The 12383-nt window shown below is 44.1% G+C and overlaps 1 protein-coding gene across 3 annotated transcripts in view; it reads right to left on the bottom strand.

The window, feature by feature from the left end:
* The window catches only part of SFI1 (SFI1 centrin binding protein), a 353554-nt gene that overhangs the window by 165444 nt on the left and 175727 nt on the right, over positions 1–12383 (bottom strand). For all 3 annotated transcript variants that reach the window (XM_063913069.1, XM_063913070.1, XM_063913068.1), the window contains exons 6-8: positions 9247–9364; positions 9042–9144; positions 6549–6705 (exon numbers count right to left, since the gene is read on the bottom strand). In XM_063913069.1, coding sequence (XP_063769139.1) covers positions 6549–6705; positions 9042–9144; positions 9247–9364 — 378 coding nt within the window. The remainder of the gene's footprint in view (positions 1–6548; positions 6706–9041; positions 9145–9246; positions 9365–12383) is intronic.

Here is a 12383-nt window from a genome sequence, read left to right on the forward strand (position 1 = left end):
GTCCTGGGATTTCTCTGCGATCAGAGTATGCAAGAGATGTAGGGGGCGATTTCTAAAAGTATTGTACACACACGTGTATATACGTGCGCACCACACACATATTATAATATATACAGTGCATCCGGAAAGTATTCACAGCGCTTCACTTTTTCTACATTTTGTTATGTTACAGCTTTATTCCAAAATGGAATAAATAAATTTTTTCCTCAAAATTCTACACACAATACCCCATAATGACAACGTGAAAAAAGTTTTTTGAGAGTTTGCTAATTTATTTAAAATAAAAAACCAAGGGGTTAATTCCAAGTTGATCGCAGCAGGAAATTTTTTAGCAGTTGGGCAAAACCATGTGCACTGCAGGGGAGGCAGATATAACATGTGCAGAGAGAGTTAGATTTGGGTGTGGTGAGTTCAATCTGCAATCTAAATTGCATTGTAAAAATAAAGCAGCCAGTATTTACACTGCACAGAAACAAATTAACCCACCCAGATCTAACTCTCTCTGCACATGTTATATCTGCTCCCCCTGCAGTGCACATGGTTTTGCCCAACTGCTAAAAAATATCCTGCTGCGATCAACTTGGAATTACCCCCTAAGAAATCACATGTACATAAGTATTCACAACCTTTGCTCAATACTTTGTTGACGCACCTTTGGCAGCAATTACAGCCTCAAGTCTTTTTGAATCGGATGCCACAAGCTTGATACACCAATCTTTAGGCAGTTTCGCCCATTCCGCTTTCCAGCACCTATCAAGCTCCATCAGGTTGGATGGGAAGCGTCGGTGCACAGCCATTTTTTAGATCTCTCCAGAGATGTTCAATCGGATTCAAGTATGGGCTCTGGCTGGGTCACTCAAAGGACATTCATAGAGTTGTCCTGAAGCCACTCCTTTGATATCTTGGCTTTGTGCTTAGGGTCGTTGACCTGCTGAAAGATGAACCGTAACCCCAGTCTGAGGTCAAGAGTGCTCTGGAGCAGGTTTTCATCAAGGATGTCTCCGTACATTGATGCGTTCATCTTTCCCTCTATCCTGACTAGTCTCCCAGTTCCTGCCGCTGAAAAAATCCCCACAGCATGATGCTGCCACCACCATGCTTCACTGTAGGGATGGTATTGGCCTGGTGATGAGCAGTTCCTGGTTTCCTCCAAACATGACATCTGGCATTCATGCCAAAGAGTTCAATATTTGTCTCATCAGACCAGAGAATTTTGTTTCTCATGGTCTGAGAATCCTTCAGGTGCAAACTCCAGGTGGGCTGCCAAGTGCTTTTTACTAAAGGAGTGGCTTCCGTCTGGCCACTCTATCATACAGGCCTGATTGGTGGATTGCTGCAGAGATGGATGTCCTTCTGGAAGGTTCTCCTCTCTCCACAGAAAAATGCTGCAGCTCTGACAGAGTGACCATCGGGTTCTTGGTCACCTCCCTGACTAGGGCACTTCTCCCCCGATCGCTCAGTTTAGATGGCCGATCAGCTCTAGGAAGAGTCCTGGTGGTACCGAACTTCATCCATTTACGGAAGATGGAGGTCACTGTGCTCATTGGGACCTTCAAAGCAGCAGATATTTTTCTGTACCCTTCCACAGATTTGTGCCTCGAGACAATCCTGTCCCGGAGGTCTACAAACCGTTCCTTTGACTTCATGCTTGGTTTGTGCTCAGACATGCACTGTCAAGTGTGGGATCTTATATAGACAGGTGTGTGCCTTTCCAAATCATGTCCAAACAACTAAATTTACGACAGGTGGACTCCAATTAAGCTGTAGGAACATCTCAAGGATGATCAGTGGAAACAGGATGCACCTTAGCTCAATTTTGAGCTTCATGGCAAAGGATGTGAATACTTATGTACATGTGATTTCTTAGTTTTTTATTTTTAATAAATTAGCAAAAATCTCAAAAAAACTTTTTTCACGTGGTCATTAAGGGGTATTGTGTGTAGAATTTTGAGGGAGAAAATGAATTTATTCCATTTTGGAATAAGGCTGTAACATAACAAAATGTGGAAAAAGTTAAGCGCTGCGAATACTTTCCGGATGCACTGTATATGTGTGTGTGTATATATGGGATGTAGTCAAAAGGTCGACAATTCCGTACATAATGTTGACACCACAATGTCGACAGGCAACTTGTTGACATTCTAAGTCAGGCTGCGGGTGTAGGTTAGGGTTAGGCATTAAGGCAGTGTTTCTCAACCGCGGGCCTCAAGGCACACTAACAGTCCTGGTTTTAGTGATAGCCAGGCTTAAACACAGGTGACTTAATTAGTACCTCAGTTATTTTGATTTAACCACCTGTGCTGAAGCCTGGATTATCACTAAAACCTGCACTGTTGGTGTGCCTTGAGGACAGCGGTTGGGAATGCCTGCACTAGAGGGAGAATTAGGGGTAGGGATTAGGGTTACAGATAGCATTCAAATACTTACTGGAATGGAATGCCACAGTATCTCTGAGGTCTGACCCAGGACCTTGAAGGCGCTGCAAGTGGCAGGAGGTATTTAGTCAACGCTGGACCACCAGGGATGATGTGTCAACTTTTCATTATGACCATGTAGACATAATAATATATATATATATATATATATATATATATATATATATATATGTACTTTGATGTAGCCCGGCACTCCCTGGAATAAAATAATGTATGACCCGGGTGCCCTCCGCAATGAAATGTAGATGTGGAAGAAAGATTCAGCGGCACTCCGGGACTTGTGATATCAAAAATTGTGTATTTAAAGCATCACAATACACAAATAATTCCGACGTTTCGGGGCCCGCAGCCCCTTTTTCAAGGTGGTAAAAAAGGGTCTGCGGGCCCCGAAACGTCTGAATTATTTGTGTATTGTGATGCTTTAAATACACGATTTTTGATATCACAAGTCCCGAAGTGCCGCTGAATCTTTCTTCCACATATATATATATATATATACATATATATTTCAATCGGCGGCACTCCAGTCAAATAATGATTCTTAACACATCAGCTGATGTGTTAAGAATCATTATTTGACCGGAGTGCCGCCGATTGAACATTACAGGAGGACGCGTCCATGCAGGACACCTGTCGTGGAGGGCAACCGGTAATATAAGTCCAGTTTATGTGAACCCGAGGAGCTTTGGAAATATATATTTTTATATATATATATATATATATATATATATATCTCTCACATCGAACAAGCAGCGGCACTCGGAGACTTTATCATAGTGAAAAATCAAGTGTGAATATCAAGTGTGAATTTTAATCCATATCACAACAAGGCCAACGTTTCTGGGCTTATCCACCCCTTTGTCAAGGTGAGTCAAAAGTGAAATACAAGTAAAAACACATTACCTTATAGGGTGAAGAAGACCAGCCCGCGGTCTTCTTCACCCTATAAGGTAATGTGTTTTTACTTGTATTTCACTTTTGACTCACCTTGACAAAGGGGTGGATAAGCCCCGAAACGTTGGCCTTGTTGTGATATGGATTAAAATTCACACTTGATTTTTCACTATGATAAAGTCTCCGAGTGCCGCTGCTTGTTCGATGTGAGATATATATGCATTATTTCCAGAGGGCACCGGAGCCAAGCAACGCTGAAGGGTGAGTGCCGGTCCAACAAACAGTATGTATATATATATATATATATATATATATATTTACACACATATATATATACATACATACCCATAAACATACACACTGTACACATACTTGTACTTTCTGATAATAGGGTAATGCAACACAGAAACGTTGGACTTCTATTTCAACTCTGCAGTATTGTGACCTGAATATGCACTTTTGACTTGTATTATTTTACCAAGGGCACAAAGATTGGTCACAACATTAAAACCACTGACAGGTGAAGTGTATAACATGGATTATCTTGTGGATTATCTTGTTACAGTGGCACCTGTCAAGGAGCGAGATATATTAGGCAGCAAGTAAACAGTCAGTTCTTCAAGTTGCTGTGTTGGAAGCAGGGAGAATGGGGAATTGAAAAAATCTGAGCGACTTTGACAATGGCCATATTGTAACAGCTAGACAAATGGCTCACAGTAACTCCAGGTCTTGTGGGTTGTTCCCGGTATGCAGTGGGTAGTAACTACCAAAAGTGGTCCAAGGAAGGACGACCTGTGAACTGGCGATAGGTTCATGGGCGCCGAAGGCTGACTGATACTGTAGCACAAATTGCTGAAAATGTCACTGTTAACTATAATAGAAACGTGTCAGAACAGTGCGTGGCAGCAGAATGGCCAGAGTGCCCATGCTGACCCCTGTCCACTAACAAAAGTACCTACAATAGGAACATGAGTATCAGAACTGGACCTTGGACCAATGGAAGAAGACGGACTGGTCTGATGAATCACATTTTCTTTTACATCATGTGGAGAGCCGGGTGATTGTGCGGTGTTCACCTGGGGAAGGGATGTCGCCAGGATGTGCTACAGGAAGAAGGCAAGCCAGTGGATTCAGGGTGATGCGCTGGGCAATGTTCTGCTGGGAAACCTTTGGTCCTGATATTCATGCGGATGTTACTTTGACACGTACACCTACCTAAACATTGTTGCAGAGAAAGTATAGCCCTTCATGGCAATGGTAGTCCCTGATAGAAGCTGTCTCAGCAGCATAATGTGCCCTACCACAGAGCAAAAATTGTTCAGGAATGGTTTGAGGAACATGGCAAACAGTTCAAGTTATGGAATTGACCTAGTATGAATGTCAAACTGGGAATATTAATATGCTCATAAGGTCAACGCTGATCATGTTGAAATTAATCATGTACTGTAGACCATGATGAAAGGTCAACATGGTAGAATGTATTGTCCCTGGTGGCCCAGTGGCGACTTACCTTCACATGGGCACCGGCAGTCATGTGACCATTACTTCTGATAATGTCGACATGTTGTCTGTCGGCATTTAATCATTGTTTAAAAAAGTTGACGTTGTGTCGACATGAGAGTCAACATCGTTATTATCGACTTTTTGACTACATCAGTTTTAATGTTCTGGCTGATATATATATTAGTATATACTGTATTATATACACACACAAACACACACTATGCGGAATTTAAATGGTACACGAATAAGTACTTTCGTTTGCCTATAGAAAAGCGAGAATCAAGTTTTGGCAAATCCTAGATATTTATTTATTAAGAGTTATTTATATAATACACACATATTCCTCAGCGCTTTACAGAGAATATTGAGTCATTCAGATCAGTCCCTGCCCCCCACACACACACACTAGGGTTATTTTTTGCCATGAGGTGATTATCCTAAGAGTATGTTTTTGGAGTGTGGGATGAAGCCTGGAGAAAAGCCTTGAAAAGACTAGAACAACATACAAATTACACATAAATAGGACCACGGTTGGGAATTGTACTCAAAGCCTCAGAGTTTTGATTCTGCAACGTTAACCACTTACTACCTCTCCTAAGATTGTTTATTTCCAGTTAACGAGGGACACTGATAATTTACTGGATTGCTAGCAAAAACTAAAAGGTAAAAATTATACCTATATTTACATATGGGAGGGGTGGTGTATTCAGTAGGAACACATCATCCCGCTCACATCTACAGTGCGCATGCGCAGGACCCGTTCTGCACGTGTGGGAGGATCGCATCTCAGGGTGGCAGCGCGGCATTGTGGGGGCAGGGCCGTGGCGATGGATGAGCATGGCAACGAAAATGGGGCGGCCGCTTGACGTCACACACAGTCGCTGTGACCTGGAAAATGACTGCCCTGCGCCTGCCTTCGCAGCCTGGCTGCAGAGGCAGGGGAGCATCCACAAATCAGCAATGTGATTGCAATTGAATTGCAATCGCATTGCTGCCGGGTTGCAGCTTTGCTAAAATTGCTGCAGCTGAATGAGGGTACAATGGGTCTAGTTCATGTTTGCAAGGAATTGCAGCTGTGCAATTCTGTGCCATCAAAATTCAAATGCAGCAGGAGGAGATAGACGTCATTTGCTAGATCTGAGTGCTTCGATGGTTTCCGGCACTGGCCAGCCTGCGTAATCTGCAATTTAGGCCGTAGGATCCGGACACCCAGATCCAGGAAGTCATCCTGGACCAGTCACGCCCCCGTTCTGAAGAGCAGCGCTGGGTGCCGCCCCCCAAATACTGCAGCATGTCAATCATGCTTTTGTGATGGGGCTGCGAGTGATATCACAAGACCCATTCTGCACCTGCACAGACCTCCCAACATCTTATCTGCAGGCAAACCATCGGGTCTGAATTAGGCCTGATGTCAGTGAAGGAAGAATTCTATGGGGCATTTTACAACAAATATTGATATTAATAGACATTTACATTTCTTCTAAATCAACAGATGTCATTATTGGGGCTTAATGAGCTTTTTTTCACCCTCATTAACTATGTTACACATTATAAGAAGGAGAATAAGAAGTGGAAGGATCACCGGATCTTAATGAGCTTTTTTCCTTCAGCCTCTTTAACTATGTTACATATTATGGAGATTAGAATTAGAAGTGTAAAATCAGGATGCAGTTCTCAGACACCTGTAACTTGCACATATACAAGAAACTCTCTTACCATGCTGCTGTCTCTTCTGCCGCCGATAATGTAAATAAAGCAGCCAGGCCCGCATTGCCGCCTGCAGCTTGCAGTGCCGCTGGTGCATCACTGCCCTCCTCTCTCTAAGCTTCTCTTCCTCAGAGTGAAGGTATAATGTTCTCCACTGAAGCCAGGCCTTCACATGGCATACCACGAACAGGGAAGATGGAGAAAAGTGCGAGAAAAATGGAACAGGGTTTTGACAGAAAAGTACAGGATAAACACTCTGACGACACTGCTAGTATATGATAGAGGGCCTATTACTAGGGATTACCCAGCTTGCATCACACATTACATAGAGCAGTGGTTCTTAAACTGTTTTCCAGATCACCCAACAGGTGCACAGGTGTAGTCATTACCAGGAACGTGCAGTCAGGGGAGGCAGTGCTTCCCCTGTGATAAATTATTAAAATAATACAAAGAAGATACTTATGACACATATTCTGTGTCATAAGTATCTTCTGTATTTAATTTTAATAATTGTAGCTATTTAAATTAGTTTGGGAGGCACTGATGGCAGTGCCTCCCATAGATAATGATAACGGGACAGAGCGGGGGGCGGGGCCAAGTACTGGGCTGTAAAAGCTCATTTAAAAATGACGGGGAATGCGGCACTGAAACAAGTGCCTCACTGATAGGGACACCAGCCCTATGTCAGCGAAGCACCTGTGATTGGACAGCGGATCCAGTGCTGGATCCGCTGTCCAATCACCCACAAGCGGCGCTGGAGGCGGAAGTGGCGGCGGGGCTGAAGCAGGAGTGAGTTCGGCTCTCCCCTGTCCTTCCTCCTCCGTCCTCCCGTTGCAGCCAGCAGCCATCTTCCCTCCCGACCCAGGCAGCAGCACTCTGCACTCTCCCCTCCCGCCCCAGCCAGCAGCTCTCTCCCCTCCCGTTCGGCCCGGCGGCAGCATAATAGGCAGGTTAGTGTGTGGGGGTTTTTTTGTGCTCTTTTTCTCTCTCCCCCCCCCCCCCCCCCCCCCCCCCCCCCCCCCATTCTGTATAAAGTATCATTTTAATTTTTGCAGGTTGGACATCATCAGCGTGGGATGTAGGTAAGTAATCTCTCTCTCTCTCTCATTTGTACAGGTACCCCTATTGGATTCTACATGGACAAGTGGACATGATCGGCGTGGGATGTAGGTAAGTATGTGTGAGTGTGTAAGTGTGTTTTAATAACATTTTACTTTCAAGGTGTGTGTGTTGTGTTTTTTTAATTTTTTTGTTGTAGAACTACAGGTACCAGCGGGCCCGTTATTTCCCCGCATGCTGGTACTTGAGGTTCTCCAAGTACCAGCAAGCGGGAAAGCTTGCTGGCCCTTGTAGTTCCACAACAAAACATAATATTCTTTTTTTACACACTTATGGCTATCAGCCCGGCACCCACCGCCCAGGGGTGCTGGGGACAGCCTCAGGCTTCACCCCTGGCCCTTGGGTGCCCGGAAGGTGGGGACCCCTTGATTTAAGGGGTCCCCACTCCTCCAGGGAACCCCGGCCAGGGGTGACTAGTTGGGGGGGTTAATGCCAATTCCGCAGGGACCAATATAAATGTGTCTCCCGGCTGTGGCATTATCTCCCTGGCTAGTGGAGCCCGGTGCTGGTTTTAAAAATATGGGGGACCCCTACTTCTTTTGTCCCCCGTATTTTTGGAACCAGGACTGGACTAAGAGCCCGGTGCTGGTTGTCTAAATACGGGGAACCCCTGTCCAATTTTTTCCCCAGTATTTAAGCAAACAGGACCAGCTCAAAGAGCCCGAGGCTGGTTATACTTAGGAGGGGGCACCTCAAGCATTTCAGTTAATGGAAGTCCTGGACAACAAAATTGCATTTATGTCCACCTCCTACTCCCTTCCCAGTCCGAAACACTAATTTTTTATTTTTTTTCTATAAAAATGTACAATAAATCACAAGCATGATGAGCAGTCAGGCATCGGACTGAGATGCAAATTAGTGGCGGAGGGCTGGGTCAGTTGATGGTGGCCGAGTTTGTAAGCCATTGGCGGTGGCAGCCGGCATTGGCTCAGGGGCAGTAGCGGGCATTGGCTCGGCGGCGGTAGGGGTCATCGGCAGGATTCAGCGGACATTATGGCTGTAGTGCCTCACCAGCCACTGACCTCACCGCACGCCACTGGTCATTACTCACTGACACATTTTACACAGGTGGTGCTTATTCTTTCACTTGTGATTCTACGAGGAGACCTCGGAAACATGCAACGTGTAGGGTCCGGAGGACCAAGTTTGAGAACCTGTGACATAGAGCATGTTAGGCTAGGCCTTTTTTGTTACTGAGCAAATATTTGTCCTTCAACACATTCTGAAATGAATCAGATTATCCAGATGAATATAAATTAACTGGGCATATTTGGATAATATGAACTATTGCTTATCGTAGGAGCCACACTGAGGAGTATCAGGAAAAAATGGAAACATCCAAAGGATCACAATCTAACAAGAGTTTGTATGTGAAATACATACCCTCATCTGCAGACTCTCAGCCCAGTGTTTTAGTGCCTGTGTCTCCATCCCATGGATTATTTTTCTTCGTTGCATTTGGACCATCCACACATGCCATGAGTTACTGGAACATATTATTTCAGGTTTTACCAGCACATTAACTATAAAGATTGTGCAACAAGTCTGAAGAACAACTATTCGGATTTGTAGACGACTGCCCACTCACCACAAGGCTCTGTATTCCCTGAACTCAAGAGCTTCGGAGAGCATATGATGTTTCGTCCTGCAGATATTCACATATATAATCCAGCGATGCCATGCAAGACATACAATGTGCTTCCGGGCTGTGGGCAGAGTACAGAGAACTAGAAATGTAACTGAATATGAAAGCTTAAGCGATAATACAATATTATGGCATTTTAATAATTGACAAATAGTCTTCTCACAAGACAATGGACAATACATAAAGAACAGGAAAAAATACAGCCTTGAGAAAGACTCCAGGAAGGAGGAGTTGAAACGTGTTGGCGAGTCTATTTGTGGCCAGTGTACAGAGGGTGTCCTGCGGTCTCAAGAACCAGTGACTTTTCCAGCTTCCAGCCCGGGCGGTTTCTTGGATTTTAAGAACTTGTCTGAGAACTTTTTGTGGGTTCTCGGACACTCTGGTAATTGTTTCGCATTTTTCCCTCTGCAGCTGTCACATGTGTACCATCTTTTAAATTGGTTTTGTTCGTTAAATGTGTGTATGTGTTAATAAATTAATGTACTACACATGTGGCCCTCCTCTTCTCTCCTTTTTACATGCTGGTCTCTCTGTGACATATTTGGTGAGAAGGAGGTGCAAAAGTTTGAAGAGTGGACATCCCTGCATCAGTTGTATATAATTTTTATGGTCCTTTCCATTAAATGTATTGTAATTTAACATCTGGTCTAGGCGCCTGGTGGTACCTGTAGCCATAATTTTTTCCTGTTCTTTATTCTATTTGTTGTGTTTTGGAGAGACACTTTACCTGGTTACGGGCACTATAGGGCAGCCCTACAACATAGTTGCGCAACACACGGGGTAATCAGACCAAATTTTTAGTTTTCCATGTTATTGAGATGGGAACTACCCTTAAGAGGCAGAGCACTTACAAAGACAAAGGAAGCTCCCCAATCCTCTGCTCTGCAATCTTGCGGCAGGCAAGCAACAGTTCACATATGGCAAGGATGACAACCAGACAGCAAACTTTAGAGACAGAGAAGAGGAAGGTGTTATGGACAGAGAGGCAGGGTGGGGGGAAGAGACGGAAAGATGATGGATTCAGTTTTAGAGATGTTATGTTTCATGCTGACTGACAGCAGATGACATAGTAGCAGATTAATGGTGACAAGTAGGTTATGGGAAGAGGTAAATTTAGGTGTTGTCAACATACAGGTGCTATTAGAGTCTGAAGGAACTGATATGCCCACAAAAGGAACAGGTGTACATGGAGTAGAGAAGGGGTCCAAGGTCAGAACCTAGAGGGACATCACCGGGAAATGGAAGAGCCGGGGGAAGTAGGTGGGGAACTATGGAGTTCTAGAGTATATAAATCCATTTATATATTCTTCAGATGGTCTATTACAGACACCTCCCTTCAGATGCTCTATCACAGACCCCTCTATATTTTTTTATTTAAACGGCATCAGAATATGAAACACAAATCTACTCCGAAGACCCCCTGATTGCTATAGATACTACCCCCGCTCCAGCTGGCTGTGAGTAACAGGTCTGAGTAATTATTTACTTCTTTACTCAGATTGCCTTCCTTTAAGTGACATGAATATTGTTTATACTTCACATATTGCTACTGTCATACATGTCAAACTTGTGGGAGTTATTCTTTATGTATTCACGCTTACCCTATTACATGCCTTTAACCTATTCATGCTTACCCTATTACAGGCTGGCGGTGCAGGTGTGGCAGATATAACATGTGCAGAGAGAGTTAGATTTGGGCGGGTTATTTTGTTTCTGTGCAAGGTAAATACTGGCTGCTTTATTATTATTTTTTTAATAAAGTAATTTTTATTCAGTAGTCTGGAGAATAAGGTACAGACATTGCAGAGCATCATCATAACACAAACAATACATCCAATTGTCTTGAATCAGAGCCACATTTTGAGCGAAGCTTACAGCAATGAAATATCAGGTCAATTTCAAGAGGGAATATACAAGGATATCCTATTGTTCGGACCATTAGGGTCTGCAAAATCCGTAGCCAACTATATTAGTCTCCATTAACTTTTATATTTACACCCGTAAACTAAACAGTAAGAAAAATAACAAACAAAGACAAAAAAAAAAAAAAAAACAGAAGCAGAGTGAGAAGGAGCCATCCGATTCAGGACCACATTAGTCATACATATAAGCAGGCGAACACGCGAACACGTAGGGCCCAACCGCCAAACATCTCAGTATACATCAGTAATAGTAAGTTATTGATATGTTAGCGCTTCAGTGCCCACTATATTTGGGGAAGCAGGTGAGAATGGGGGGAGTCCAGCCAAGGAGACCAAACCTTTTCAAACTTGGCTGATGCGTTTTGTTTCATATAAACGTATCTTTCCTTAATTATTGTGTCGTTAATTAAGGTCTTAAGTGCAGATATTAACGGGGCTTTAGGGGCCATCCACATCCTTGCAATGCAAACCTTAGCCAAGGCACATAGACTGAGAGCATAGAGACCCATTGAAACAGACACCGAAGTAGAGCATCCCATCCCCAAAATACAGAATTGTGGGGTAAGCAGTCCGCCAGGCACACCCGTACTCTCCAGAATTGACCTGACCCCCAACCAGAACACCCTCAACCTCGGGCAGTCCCACACTAGATGCCAGAATGTTCCCACCGCCCCCCCACACTTAGGACAAAGGCCAGATCTGCCCGTCCCAAAAGTAGCTAGCCTAGCTGGAGTCATATATGTTCTGTGTAAAATGAAGAATTGAATCTGCTGATATCTGAGGGATTTGGTAACCTTGGCAGGGTATTCCAGAGCAAGGACCCAGTCCTCCTCAGTTATTAGACCCAAATCCTCCTCCCACTTTCCACGGAGACGTGTCAAAGGGTCCGTATGGAGCTTGGTAAGAAGATATCCATACGCAAGGGAGACCATCTTAGCCCGACCCAAAGTAGCCACAAAGGTCTTGATGGGGAATGGGAGGATTCGTGGGGGGGATTCAGCAAATTGGGACTGGAGGGCGTGACGAAGCTGGAGATATCTGAAGAAGTAAGAATTGGGTAGGTCAAACTCATCTCTCAGTTGTTGAAAGGATTTAAGTACATTATCTAGGTAAAGTTGAGAGATAGAAATCACCGATCTAGGGGCCCATACCTCCCGC

The sequence above is a fragment of the Pseudophryne corroboree genome, chromosome 1, assembly GCF_028390025.1.
Source record: "Pseudophryne corroboree isolate aPseCor3 chromosome 1, aPseCor3.hap2, whole genome shotgun sequence".
NCBI classification, from domain to species: Eukaryota; Metazoa; Chordata; class Amphibia; order Anura; family Myobatrachidae; genus Pseudophryne; species Pseudophryne corroboree.